We start from the raw sequence: 14,535 nt of genomic DNA on the forward strand, positions 1-14,535 counted from the left end.
ATCGTATGATGATTCGGGAACGTCTTCACAAAACTCGACTGATAAGTACATCGAACGATTGAACGCTCCGATTTCCTTTAGATTTTTAGGGTTTTTCTTATCGATGCTAAAATCTATTATTTTTATTTACATACAATATAAATACCAACGCGCACCGTCAAGTCGCCCCCTCAAAAATTGAGCATCCCTTTCGCTATATATTTATATGTTTATGAAAAAGATTCAGAGTGATAACACATTTTTATGCAAATTCCACTGTTTTTTTTAAGAGGCAGAGTTAAATTAACGTCGATACACATCGTGTCGAGAATTTCTGTTTCATTTTCTTTTTTTTCGCGAACCAATGGAAATTTTTTTTTTCTTAGATTTATATTCAATCGGACAGTTCTTTTTAAAAATCGATTGTAATTAAGAGCAGGTGACACGTGATGTAAAATTTTCTAGACATTTTCAATTCTTCGAAGCAACGATTTTTAACAGTTTCCAATTTTTTTCAAAAGAAAAATTTTTTCTAAAATTTAAAAAAAAAGAAAAAATAACGTAAGAATTTAACAAAAGCTTTTGTGTGTTATATTTTGTCGTTGGTGAAGTTCATTATAAACGATCTGATAGAAAAAATATTTTTCTATTCGAATTTTTCGCGAATAAGCTTTTTTTCATATTTTTTTATCGAAGATTCAAAAAATAAAAATTTATTGGAACAAATTTAATTTTCGCGTAACAAATATTCTTTTCTTTCAATCCTTTCGCAAAACTGTTTTTTAACAATATTTTTTCATCGACGATTCAAGTAATTAAAATTCATTCTAAAAATTTGTTTACTGCGTAACAAATATTTTTTTTCAATTGTTTCGAAAAATTTTATTTTACAATATTTTTTCATCGACGATTCAAGAAGTAAAAATTTTTAACAAAGTATTCTGTGTAACAAATATTTTTTTTTCATTCGTTTCAAAAAGCTTTTGTTTAACAATATTTCTTCATCGACGATTCAAAAAATAAAAATTTATTAATTTAAATAATTTGTAGGCCAGTTTTTTTTGAAAAACTGGCCTACAAATTATTTAAATTAATATATTAAGAATCCACAAAAAAAATTTCATCTAATTATAAAAATTTATTGTAGCATTTTGATTTTTCCGTAATTGTTTTTCTTTTAATCGTTTCGAGAAACTTTTATTTGACAATATTTTTTCGTCGAGGATTAAAAAAATAAAAATTTGTTTACTGCGTAACAAATATTTTTTTCAATCGTTACAAAAAATTTTGTTTGATAATATATTTTCATCGACGATTCAAGAAGTAAAAATTTGTAACAGAGAATTCTGCGTAACGAATATTTTTTTGTTTAAATCGTTCGATTACAAACGTTATGAACTTCACCCACGTGACATTTGTTTTTACAAAAAATGTTTGACATTTTTTTCCTTTTTCAAAATTCTTATTTATTATTATTTAATTAGTTAGTTACTGTAAAATTTTACCATTTTGGTTAGTTTAAAAATTAGATCAAGAATTTTCGTCACAATTTTTTCGAAAAATTCTTTTTATTCAGATTTTACAGTTTGAAACAAATTTCTACAAACTTTGGTTGTTGCTCCGAATTCTTCGACTTTTCTAATATATTTTTCGCAACTGAAAATTCGTTTCGTCGTCGAATCAACGAAGTTTTACTTGCAGTATTAAAGATTAAAAATTTGAAAACGAGTTGAAATTTTCTTCCTAATGTAAAAAAAGTCGTAAATGATTTTTGATACATGAATCATTTTTTTACTTGTTCCACTGGCTCGGAATACGAAAAAATGATGATCGACAAGTTCTGAACGTTCAAGTAAATAAACATTTCTATAAATTAATTGTTATAAAAATTAGAAACGAATTTTATAATTGATTTCTTTTTTATACGTGTTTAATTAATTTCTTTTTGAATTATTGACAATAAAAAAATTAGAAGGAGAAATTTTCGTTCAATTGAACGTTCAGAACTTTAGGATCAAAAAAAAATTGTTCGTTACATATATGTACACATACAAAAATACTAATAAGAAACAGTGTATGGTCAAGGCTCCTTCAGACAATTAATTTTCTGCAGAAGTTTTTCCAATAGACAAAAGTTTGGCAGTATATTGTCTCTAACGAGTGCTTTCGTAATTCTCTTTCACACACCAATAATTAAGACACAAACATCGTCGCACCAAATTCGGTGTCTCTTTAAATGTTTTTCAGCAAAGTTTACAATATTCCATTTCTTTTTTTTTTTACATATACCATATTAAATTGGAAGAGATTCAGTATTCTCTATAGCCATCATATTTTAATTATTAATTTAATCTGTTTAACAAAAGAATTGTGCACATGGAGTATAGAATAAGTTTCACGATGGAATCCGTTTACTATCACTTTTATATTTTTACTTTACTTTTTTATTTTTTATTGTAGAAAAAGCATTCCAGTGGAAGGAAATGTTCATTTGTGTTTTGTCTTTACCGATGCACTTAATTTTATCAGAAATTCTAGTCATTATAATATGTTTTACAATACTAGGACTTAAAATTTATTAAACATTGTATTTCCCTACTAAAAATGAGTCTGGATAAAAAAATTGAGGCTGATTCCTCAAGATACGTGTTTATCCACTACAATCTTTGTTCAAAAATTAATGTCGAGAAAATTGAAAATGAAAAACACTAAAATATATGATTTAAAAAAAGAAAATAAAAATAAGAGAAAAATAAAGGTAAAATTAAGTAAAATAAAATAACAAGTAAAAAAATCTTAACAAATAATTACTTTAGGAATAATTTTCAATTTCAAATAAAAAATCGTGTTCGGTAAACTATCTCAAGTTCTCTTTGAAGCCTCATGAAAATACTCCTGACACGTGAGCCAATATTACAAAATTTTTTTCCAAAATATAAAATTGAATCTCGCAACTTTTTTATAAACGAAAACGTGTACTTTTTCTCTTCTCTCTAAATTTTTATTTGTAAAAATGTTTACTAATTCTTTTTGCTTTTGAATTTAGTTTACTAATAAATCATATTTTCTACTAATTTATTTATTAATAATAAATTTTACTAATAAATAGTATTTTCTACTATTTTTTTGTAAAATTAATTTACCAGTAAATTATATTAGTAAACAGTAATTAATAAATATTTTAATTTATTAGTTACATTTACCAATTAAAAAGCAAAAAGTCAGTCACTAATTAAAAATGAACATTTTGTACAAAAATCAAATTTAGAGCAAAGAATTAATTTTTCAAAAACTTAACAAAATTAGAGATTAGAAATTTTTTTCTAAAAGAATTTTTATTCATTTCTACTTTTTCGTCTATAAAAAGATTGCGAACTTCAGATTCATTCAACATACGCATTTAAAGTTTTAACAATAAAGAGCAATCATCACAAGATAAAAACCTATAAACTACTATAGTAGAAATCAATCGACTTTCGTAATTGAGACTTTTTGGGGGCTGAAACAAAGTGTATAAGAAGAGAAAGCATTTGGCAAAAAGGTGTGTGATTGATGAAACAAAAATAAAAAAAAGAGGTCATGTTCATGTGTGCAGAAAAAGGGAAAACAAACAGTCGCTTAGCGGTAATCTCTTTTCTTTGGCACTTTTAATTTTTAATCATCGTATAGAATGAATTATCGCAGCGAGAGACTTGCATGATAATTTTTTGACATATCATCAAAAAGGTCTCATTACCCGCGAGTCAATTGATTGTCTAATTTCATATACTAATACTCAACATATTTTTTTTTCTTTTTCGCAACAACGTTTCCGCAGCATTCAAAAATTCTACACTTAATCTTTACTTCGTACAAATATCAATAATAAATCTTATAAATGTGGTATGTTTAGTCTCAGTGGCACTACATCACCCGATAGCTCTCTCTCTATTTTTTACTCTCTTGTTATATTATTTAAACATGGAAGAAAATTTTCCGATCATCGATACTACCGGACTAACATTTAGTTTCTAAAGTGGCCTTTCGTGCCTTCTCCGAGAGACTGTTGTCTGATTTTCTTTTAATATCTAGGTAACTTGACGATTCTTCCGTGACGAAAATCTGAGGTATAACTTCTTCCAAGGACAGGATTTCAGTGACTGTTGGAGAATAGCTGAGAGTTGTGCCCTCGCTGGTTGGCGATGTGACACAACTGTCGCCGACACTTCTGCTGCGCGAATTGGAGCGGGTTTTTTCAAACTGATGAATATTCAGAGATAAGCTGGCTTGAATTGACATTTTATCCATGGGCAATGAGTTTGGTTGAACATTGACGTGAGAAGGACTTCTCGAGTGGGGCAAATGCAAAGGACTCTCCGAGTTTGATACACTCTCGTTGGAGAGTATCTTTGAGCTCGCTGCCAATCTACTGGCGCAGGGAGAGTATTTTGAGAGATTTATGGTTATCTTGTCGGATTCTATTGTCAGTGATGATCGGCTGAGTTTCTTATGGGGACTGCATGTCTTCTTGACTTTCAACGATTTCACAGACTTACTTTTCTCCTCTTCCTGACTTTTTAAAATATGATCTTTCGTATTTTTACTGAACCAGAGATATTTCCTTGATTTTGATAAATTGTTACAGTTGTTGGTTTGTAGATCAAATTCATTGGCGACGTAACGCATTATCCCTTCCTTACTAGCAGCCTCCTCAAGAACCTGGAATTGTAATGAATATGAGTTGTAAGAGATGTTTTAATGCGTTTATACCGTGAAACTTTCGAGTCAGAATCAATATTTACATCGTTTGAAGCTTCTGAACTTGATGAATTCGCAGACTTTTCTTTATTTCTTTCAGTTGAATTTTGAGCTGGAAATTTTGTATTCTCACGTTGTTGTTTCTTACGACGATTTAATTTACGATGGGAAATTGTCTTTAAAGGCGCTTTGTTGTCATTCTTTCGAATATCATCAGAATTCAATTTCTCCCATTTTGTATCCAAACAATCTGACTTGGCATTGAAAGTTGCTTTGAGATCTTTTAATTCCGATTCTTTTTGATGACGGAAGCGAAAATCCTTTTTAACTGCTTTAACAGTCTCTCGTTTCTCTCGTTTCGGTTTCTCTTGTTTATCAGGAAAAAATATTACCTCGTCATTTGAAATTGGTGAGGGGTCACCGCCATCACAGGGGAGAATTGCGATCTCCCCTGCGGAGGGTGATTGCTATACGAGCTTTTCCGTAGGCGAGCTGGTCGAGATAGAGCTGATGGTATTTGAGTTATTTGAAAGAGATTGTACCTGACTATTGACGTGCGTGAGACCAACTCCCTGCCCTCCCTGACTCTGGGAGAGGCTGAGTCGACGTCAGTTCACCAATTCCACACTCACAAATTGTTTCAAACGCTCCAAATACTGATTGTACAATTCAACGTCATTATGTCCAGCACCCTGCAAAATTCAATCAATTATTAATTATTTATTCACTAGTATTTTTTCCTATTTGGGAATTTAATAATTTAATTTTGCCTCTCTTTTTTCGAATTCTCGTAAACACTTCATCAAGAAATCAAAAATTAAAAATTTGTAAAATAGTTTTTTCCGCGCAACAAATATTTTTTCCTTCAATCGAATAAACATTGTGAACTGAATATTAGTATACTTATTTTGAAGTTCTGAATATTTAATTAATTTTTAAAGATACCAAAATACGTTCACGTATTTTGGTATCTTTAAAAATTAATTAAATATTCAAAACTTCAAAATAAGTATACTAATAAAAATTCTCCACCACAAATTACTATCAATTAATTTTCATAAAGAACGCCACGATACAGCAATCATGAAAAGTGATACCAGTTCATTATTAAAACACGCTTTGAATATTTTTTCTCCAAGAGACCACTGACCGGAAGAGAGAAGAAATAAAATTTAATTATCTTCTCTCTAAAACAAAAAGTAAACCAAATATTCTATTATTAAAATTAGCAAAAACATTGCAAAAAGAAAATAATTTCTGCGAAATGCTCAAAATCGAAGGTCTACTCTCTCTCTCTATACAAAAATAAAATCTTTTTTCAATTTAAAAAAGCATGAGGTTCCATTTGGTTACGCAAGAGAAAGCAACAAGTGTTGCATTGTTTTCATTGTATTCCCACTGAAATTATAATTGAGATTTTAATAAAAAGAATTTTCCTTATGAAAGCAAATTTACTGAATAAAAAAAAATTACGAAACTGCTGAAATATATTTTTAAACAACTTGTATAATTTTGACAACTTGTAATTTTTAATTCAATGGGAAATATTATAATTATGTGAAAAAATATTGTTGAATATTGTTGCAAATGTGGAACATATTGAATTGCATTTATTAGAAATCAATGTTTAAACAAAGCCCTTCTTGTATTCTTAGATTGAAACAGTTGTATGTTGGCCTAATAATACACTACCCTAGATATATTGTTTCAAGATAATAAAACAAACTATTTTTAATTAACTTTTCTCACCTATTCTTACACTTCATTTTATTATTAAATCTGTGTAATTAAATTTCTTTGTCAATATTAAACAAACAAATATTTAGAAAGAATTTAAGTCAAAGTTACTCCAATGGCTCCGATGTCAATTTCGTATTTTAAATAATTCATAATTTATAAAAAATTTCATGAATTTTAATTTAAGGAGTTTAAAAGAATTCTAAATTCATTTTTATCGAAGGGTAAAGAATTTTCAATTTAGTTTTTGATATTTTAAACAAAAGTTTCACTGGAATACAAATTACAAGGAAAGAAAAATAAAAAAGACAAAATGTTTCTTAAATTTTAGGTTTTTGTAAAATTACAAACCAAAACTGTGAATCTATAGAAAATTTTTTTTACAGTGTATTATTTGACAGAAAGTTGAACATTTTTATTCAATTGCAACTTTTAATTGTTCAAATTACAAGAAAAGAAAAATAAAAAAGAAAGAATTAATGTTTCTTAAATTTTAGGTTATTTTACCGAAATTGTTGTTATTGACAGAAAATTGAAAATTTTTATCATTTTTATTCAAATGCAACTTTTAATTGTTTAAAATTACAAAGATAAGAAAAATAAAAAAAGAAACAATAAATATTTCTTCAATTTTAGGTTACTTTACTGAAAGTGTTGTTATTTTGACAGAAAGTTGAAGATTTTTATTCAAATTCAACTTTTAATTGTTTAAAATTACAAGAAAAGAAAAATAAAACAAGAAATAATAAATGTTTCTTAAATTTCAGGTTATGTTGCTGAAAATTGACAGAAAGTTGTAAATTTTTATTCAAATGCAACTTTTAATTATTCAAAACGTTCAAAATTACAAGAAATTAAAAATAAAATAAAGAAACAATTAAATGTTTCCTAAATTTTAGGTTATGTTACCGAAAGTGACAGTGTTTCTCTAATTTGACAGAAAATTTGAATTCAAATACAATTTTTGTTTAAAACGTTTAAAATGTTGAAAATTCTTTACGCCTCCACTGAAAAGAAATTAAATTTTATCTTCTTCATAAAAAAAAATACGAAAATAAGACTTTTTTCCGTTTTTGGGCAGTTCCTCAAAAAATAAACAAACATTATTGCAATTACCTCAACCCACAGGGGTTCCACGGCTCTCGGACACCTTTCGTATATTTCCTGACCATGGCTGAAATTTATCACTTCATCTTGAGTTCCATGAATAACAAGAACAGGTGATGTCACCTTCGGCACTTTGTCTATACTGTAATTATAAAGCAGCACATCATTAGCATTATTTTCAATTGTTTTTATTCATAAGAGACAAATTTTTCAAGGTAAAGGTCAATGAAACAGAAAATTTAATCAAAAAGAAAATTTTATATTTAAGTTTATATAATAATAATAATAATATTGATGATGAAAAAGATATAAGCTTTCTGAAGAGTGACGTTTATCTTAAATTTGATTAAAAAAGCTTATTTCCTAAGGCAATTTAAAGGTTTCTTTAGCACCGAAACATAGGCGTAGAAACGAATAAGATCTTCGTTTTTTTTATTATTTTATTTTAAAAAATCAAATAGCTTCTTAATTTCTTATTAATAAGATTCACCCCTTATTGATTTTACTTTTACATTATTAATTAAACTTGAGTACTACAACCTTCTATTTTAATTTGACCTGTAATAATTGAAAATATTGCACGAGTATTGATTTATATAATGTCAGTGAGCTTGCATTTTAAAATGAAAATTGAATAGTCTATTTTAATTAAGAATTATATTTTAAAGTCCAAGACAATAGAATAAGTTAATTATGAACATTAATGTCTTTTGCTCTAACGGGTTTCTCTTAGGCAACTGACTCTTCTATATAGAAACTATAATTTTTTTTTTAACGGATGTTTAAATACTTAAAGAAAAAACTTTCTTGTCAACTATTAATTTGAGAAATTTTCATTTCATAAAATATGTGCTGTTTATATTGCACTTTTATAACTGTCCACATGAATTACAGTGTGGAGCAACTGTTGACATACTTTGCTTTTAAATTGTACATGTAGAACAGATAAGACATTCCGTACACTTGAAGAGAAAATTTTTAGAATACTTCCACAAACAATTTACCAAACAGTTTAAATTTTAAAACAATAGAAATCAAAAAAATTTCTTCATTCACAAATAAATTTTGGGATTTATTTTAGGAATTCTGGACATTTAAGAAAATTCTTTCGATGGATTAATAATTAAAATTTAGAACATTGAATAAAATCTGAATGCTTGAAACGCTTAAGAAACTTAATCTCAGTGAGACAATATTCGTGGAATTAAAAGCAAGATAAAAAAATTTAAGTAGCTTCTGTTGATGAGAAAATAACAAAAAGAAATGAGTCATCTGAAAAGAAATGTTTCTGATAAGGTGTAAAAAAATATTATCGACTGACCTAGGAAAGGCATCGAAAAACCAAGTCCTCTTTGTATTGGGAAACGCAACTCGCATACCCGACATCAGAGGTGAATGAAGAACAACAGCACCGACTTCGTACCTGGATGCAAGGTCAATTGTGGGCACTGTACCAATACTTTGTCCATAAAGAATAATATTCTCCGGACTGATTCCATATCGTGTTCGAAGTGCATGCCAAGCAGCATCAATATCGGCGTACAAATTTTTCTCCGAAGGTTTACCACCCGAGACACCGTACCCCGAGTAGTCGTAGCTAAATATATTGCAATTAATCCTGGAACCAAGACCAAGATAAAAGCTGGACATCTGACCCAAATCGATGGCATTACCATGAGAAAAAAGAATGGTAAATCTTGCTGTTGCTGAGCATCGAACAAAGAGACAAGCAATGCGGTTTCCACGGGACGTCCTCGCGTAGAAACCCTCCATGGATTCCTTTTCTCTTTCCGAGTATTGCCATTCTGCTCTATCGGATAGGGAAATTGTGTACTTTGAGCCCTCGTCCTCGATAAAACTATAGGTCGGTTCAGGTGGTAAAAATGCTAATTTGGCGGCAATTCTGGAAGGGCAGGGCGGACAGCAAAATAGGCAACATAGTTCACTCAAACTTAACCCGTTCATCGTTCCACGAATGAATTTTAAACACTCGCGATAAACACTATTTTATAACAAATTGTCGCAGACACACATTTAGAGTTCAACTCGATTCACTTGACCACATCCCCACAGGTGAATTCTCAAATTTACACAACTATTGACTCAGGTTTTTGTTATCGTACACTTGCTACAATGAGTCCCTCGAATGTGAGTCAGCCATGACAGCAAGGTGTTCCGTTGTTTCGTTAAAGCTTGATTCGCACAGAGAAAGTTGTTTACATGGCGGTGCGCAGGTGTAAAGTTGATGCGTTTTCATCGCTCTTTTATCATCCCTTCAAGCGCGACATTTAAATTATTATCCAAACTCTTCTTTTTATATATAAATTTTTTACACTTTTCGAGAAAATTAATTTTGCCTTCTTTTTGTACTTTAAATTTTGAGGTTATGGAAACTCCAAGACAAACTTATACACAAAACGCACAAAACATTAAGTTCTATTTTTCTAATTATACAATTACGTAATTAGAATCTATTTCCAAAAATTGTTTCTCTATAAATCACCTGTTACACTCAAATACTTTTATCAATTAATTTCAATCAACATTTAAATTTGACGCCAATTGAAAACACGTCTTAATGCGCAGAAAGATGCGCAATGAAATTTTGAGGTTAGGTATTTTTATTTTCAGCATTAAAATTCACTTTATTCGTTATATTTTAATTATTTATGCTCTAAAACAATTGCCATAAACCATAAAATGATTTTGAATAGACTAATAACTGGAAAATTATAAATTATCAAATTTAAACCAATTTTTCTACACTATTTTTACGATTTTCACTCTATGTTATTGAGCCTATAGAAGTGTCAAAGAGGAGTCAAACTGTCAACCCTGTCAACAAAAATTGTGACACGTATTTGTTTTCAGAAAAAATAATCACATTATTGTAAATACGGTGATTAATTTATGACTATGCGATTTAATTTCAATAAATGGATATCGAGGCAAGAGTAATAAAAAGATTTAATGAAAAATTAGGTTCGGATTTGAAAAATCTTGAAAATCTCCACAAATTTCATGAGGAATTAGAATCAGAGAAAAATGTTCTTGAAGAATCAGTAAGTGATTTTAAATTAAAATGTAAATTTATTTATAACATAGATTTAATTTGCAGTGTAAATAAATTTAATTTACAATATAAGTAAATTTTATTTAATGTTTAAATTCTATTTAATAATGTAAACAATAATTCTAATTAATATTTTAATTTTAATTAGTAAATCAAAATTAATAGTATTTATTAGTATTTTATTTAGTAAATAATTACAATTAATATTGGAATTTATTGCAGTTATCATTGGCATCGGCGAAAATCCCATTGTTGGTAGAAAAGTCAATAGCTGATGTAAATGATATGACAAACAGAATTTACGAATTAAAAAGTTCCTGTCGACTCTTACAAAAGGAAATTCAAGAATCTTTAAAGAAAGATGACAAAATGCTCGAGTACGAATCACTTCTCAACAAAATTAATGAACTCGAAAAATCTCTATTCTATTTAAATACCTTGCAAAGTGTTCAGGAAATTAGGTAAAAAATAGTTCTTTTTCCAGAATTTCAGATTACTTTAATTTTTAATAATTTAATATTTTCTTGTAATTTTATTTGAATTTAATTTTCATTTCTCAGTGGTCAAATAGAAGTATCATTGTTTTTTGGAGTCGATGAAGCAACTATTGAACCCTATGCTCTTCTGACACACAAATTTCTTGAATGGAAATCGTCTCCTTGTAAACAACTTTCAAATCACATTCGAGAGATTTTACATTATTGGCACAATAACATCAAAGAAAAATTGTCCAAGTGAGTAAACCAAAAATAGGATTAAAAATTTATTGTAAAGTAAATTAATTGTTAGAGTTATTGTTCTTATCTAATTTGTTAGAATTTATTTGAATTTATATAATTAATTTTATTTTTAATTAATTGTTAAAATTAAGTTAATTTTTAATTAATTGTTAAAATTAATGTTATTATCTAATTTGTTACAGAGAATACAGCGAGGTTTTGAAGGCAATAAAATGGCCTTTTTGTGGAACAAACTTAAGTGTTTCGAGCACTTCATCAGCTGAGGCAATGGCAAAATTTAAAACTCTTACTGAATATTTGTTTCATCTACAGTTACCGTATCCTTTTTTTGGTGTCAATTACCAATTCTCTAACTAATACTAACTATGTTAGAGAAACTGAGAAATTAGCACTTTTTTTAAACTAATTTTTTAATATTATGTAAATTGAATTATCCTTGACCAATGAGTTTAGAGATGATTCTGAAAAGCCGACAGTGACATCAGCATTGCTAACAGATTTCGCACCAATTTCTCTGCCAATAGTTTTCTTAGTGCGACCACTAAGGCAAAGATTTATATTTCACTTCACGGGGACGAAACAAACGAATCGAAGGGATAAACCCGAATGGTTTTTTACTCAAGTTCTCACTTGGATTAAAGGTCATTCCGATTGGGTGGCGAGAAACGTCCAACCGATCGCTCGATCCGCTGGTTATGATCACATTAATGTCAAAGTAGGAATTTTTAAATTTCTTACTAAAATTAAATTCGAAATTGAAAATTAATCTCAATTTTTTCAATTGGAATTGAAAAAATTAAAATCGAAACTATGATCGACAAATTTGTTAATAATTTCGAGAAAATTTAGAAACTTTCACGGAATTCACAAATTTGTGATTGGAGTTTTTTTAATCAAAATTTTTAAATTGTAATTTTTTTATTATAACTCTAACATTTACAGGATGAATTTATGAGAGCTCTTGTACAAATGGCCGTTGAAAAATTACACTCGGAACTTCCGGTTGTTCAATACGATGATTCTTCATTTGCTCACACTGTTGATGAAGCTCTTGGCTTTGAGAGAGAATTGAGGGAATCATTCTTCTATCCCGAATCACAGCCGGCTACTTTATCTGTTCTCACACAAGCGCAAATTTTCGTCAAATGGATCAACATGGAAAAGAAATGTACGTTTTGTCTACTATTTTCTTTTTTTAACGAGACAAGTCCGCAACAAAAAATAAAAACAATTTTTTTTTTATTTAAATTCGTCTCTAATTTTCAAGAAAGCAAATTTACTTCTGACAAGTTCGGAACATCATCGATTGATGGAAAAAAATATTTTTAACAAGTAGAATAATTAGTAAAAAAATCTTTTTCGCTGATTAACGTTATGGACTCGAAGTACACAACGTTAATCAACGAAAAGAAGAAAATCAAGAAAAAATTCACTTTAATTGAGATGAAATAATTTTACAGATGCAACTGAGAAAATGGATGCAATACTGAGTTCGCCTACAGCTTGGGAAAAATTACCAGGACCCGATGTTGATAATTTGAAAGTAACTGAATGTGCAGAAGCTTTCTTGAATCTTCTCACAACAATTTCAGATCGATACAATCATCTTCCACAGCCGGGTCATAGGTTTTTATGATTCTTTTTTTTTACATTCGTAATAATAGTTAGTTTAGAAACAAGTAAATTAATTTTACAAGTTGAAAATTTGTTCAATTCCAGAGCTCAATTTTTAGAATTACAATTGGAATTAATTGATGATTGGAGAGTGCGATTATTGCAATTGTTGCACGAGGATTATGAGGATCCACTGGCGTCACTCATGCCACGAATTTTAAATTCCTTGCACTACGTGCAAACTGTTCTTTCCGAATGGGGCGTTACTGTCGTAAGATAATCTTCTTGATTTCCTAAAACTATTAACTATTAACATTTACTAAAAAAATGAAAATTAATTAATCAACTAAATTAATTGAACTATTAGCGTAAAATAATTTGTGTTTTATTTTCAAAAATGAAATGTTTTGCAGCATTTCTTAAAGCTTCATTTCTACAAAAAGCAACTCGAGGCTGTGGAAATAGCCACAGACATTGGTGAAAATATTTTCGAAGATGTTACGGAAGAGCACGGAACTGTATTTGACGATGCTATTGCTCTTCTTCAGAGACTAGAAAAAAAATTGGTCACTGAGATTAGTGATTCTGTGGCTCTGGATGTTAAAGCAAAGAGCAGACCTTACAGAACTGATAAGTAAATAAATAATTTTACTGATAATAGAAAAAGTATTAAAATAAAAAGAAAATCCAATTTCAATTTTGAACTTTTTACAGATGGTTCGCAATGCAATCGGAAAAGGAAATTCTTTCCCTATCCGTCACTCCAAGTGGTTGTTCAATGTTTCAAGAATTAGCACTTCGTCTTCACGCTCTCAATGAAGCCTTAGCTTTGCCTTTGTTCAACCAGGCTTGGCGAAATCTTGCATCACAACTTGACTTGGTAATTAACTTTTTCCTTTTAGCTCTTTTAGCGTGAAAATAACAATTTCTCAAAGAAATTAAATTAACAAAATTTGTTAACAAAAATGTTTGTTTACAATTTCTTTTGAAATTTTGAATTTTTAAAAGATCTTATTTTCTTCTTTTTGTTTTATTTTCAGTACATTTTCGAAGAAGTGGTTTTAGTCAATAAATTTAATTCCGGAGGAGCTGTACAATTACAATACGATATTGTACGAAATTTGTTTCCTCTATTTGGTCTCTACACCAGCAAGCCAGAATCATATTTTCCACGGTAAGAGTTTTTTTTTACTATTAATTATAATTGGAAAATTTCTTTCGGAAAAAAAACATTTCAACTGATTTATAGAATGAGAGAAGGCTGCTCACTATTAAATATGCTTCTCGGGTCAGCATTATTGCTCATGGATGCTTTAAAAAATGGAACAGAAAACGAAACAAAAGAAATACTTGCTGACGTTGGAGTTTTTAAATTATCTTCAGATATTGTAATTTGTGTTTTAAAATCAAGAATGGATATAAATGTGCGATAAATTTTGGTTCTTTGAATTTTTGAACCAAAGGAGAAAAGGTTTTTGGTAAATTTTATACATTCTTTTTTTGTTTAATAAATAGTTTTTATTAAAAAATATTTCCTATTAAATATTA

The 14,535-nt window shown here is 28.9% G+C and overlaps 3 protein-coding genes across 3 annotated transcripts; 1 reads left to right on the plus strand and 2 right to left on the minus strand.

The window, feature by feature from the left end:
* Nucleotides 1-3,266: 3,266 nt before the first annotated feature.
* LOC122508939 lies at nucleotides 3,267-5,183 on the minus strand (the record flags this gene model as incomplete). Its single annotated transcript, XM_043622620.1, has 2 exons — nucleotides 3,267-4,677; nucleotides 4,761-5,183. Coding segments are annotated over 2 exons (1,125 nt in total), but the record flags the coding sequence as incomplete, so codon positions are not given.
* Nucleotides 5,181-10,020, minus strand: LOC122508955 (alpha/beta hydrolase domain-containing protein 17B). The gene is made up of 3 exons (XM_043622648.1): nucleotides 8,882-10,020; nucleotides 7,570-7,702; nucleotides 5,181-5,408 (listed from the first exon to the last, which is right to left on the minus strand). Exons 1-3 carry the CDS (start codon nucleotides 9,523-9,525, stop codon nucleotides 5,325-5,327), a joined length of 861 nt encoding a protein of 286 aa, XP_043478583.1. The 5' UTR covers nucleotides 9,526-10,020; the 3' UTR covers nucleotides 5,181-5,324.
* Nucleotides 10,021-10,194: 174 nt separating this feature from the next.
* On the plus strand, nucleotides 10,195-14,518 carry LOC122508954 (RAD50-interacting protein 1). The gene is made up of 12 exons (XM_043622647.1): nucleotides 10,195-10,622; nucleotides 10,856-11,094; nucleotides 11,194-11,367; nucleotides 11,556-11,690; nucleotides 11,827-12,088; nucleotides 12,316-12,541; nucleotides 12,834-12,999; nucleotides 13,093-13,258; nucleotides 13,401-13,621; nucleotides 13,702-13,867; nucleotides 14,028-14,161; nucleotides 14,237-14,518. Exons 1-12 carry the CDS (start codon nucleotides 10,497-10,499, stop codon nucleotides 14,418-14,420), a joined length of 2,199 nt encoding a protein of 732 aa, XP_043478582.1. The 5' UTR covers nucleotides 10,195-10,496; the 3' UTR covers nucleotides 14,421-14,518.
* Nucleotides 14,519-14,535: the final 17 nt, after the last annotated feature.

Source organism: Leptopilina heterotoma, unplaced genomic scaffold (assembly GCF_015476425.1).
Source record: "Leptopilina heterotoma isolate Lh14 unplaced genomic scaffold, ASM1547642v1 Lhet_59, whole genome shotgun sequence".
NCBI lineage: Eukaryota > Metazoa > Arthropoda > Insecta > Hymenoptera > Figitidae > Leptopilina > Leptopilina heterotoma.

Bases quoted from the DNA above. Each gene is read 5' to 3' on its own strand.
- LOC122508954 (XM_043622647.1), top strand. From the start codon at position 10,497: ATGGATATCGAGGCAAGAGTAATAAAAAGATTTAATGAAAAATTAGGT. The intron at 11,368-11,555 runs GTGAGTAAACCA...AATTTGTTACAG, and splicing joins ATCAAAGAAAAATTGTCCAA to AGAATACAGCGAGGTTTTGA. The intron at 11,691-11,826 runs GTATCCTTTTTT...CAATGAGTTTAG, and splicing joins TTGTTTCATCTACAGTTACC to AGATGATTCTGAAAAGCCGA.
- LOC122508955 (XM_043622648.1), bottom strand. From the start codon at position 9,525: ATGAACGGGTTAAGTTTGAGTGAACTATGTTGCCTATTTTGCTGTCCG. The intron at 7,703-8,881 runs GTCAGTCGATAA...TTATAATTACAG, and splicing joins TTTTTCGATGCCTTTCCTAG to TATAGACAAAGTGCCGAAGG. The intron at 5,409-7,569 runs GTAATTGCAATA...TGAATTTTGCAG, and splicing joins TGGAACCCCTGTGGGTTGAG to GGTGCTGGACATAATGACGT.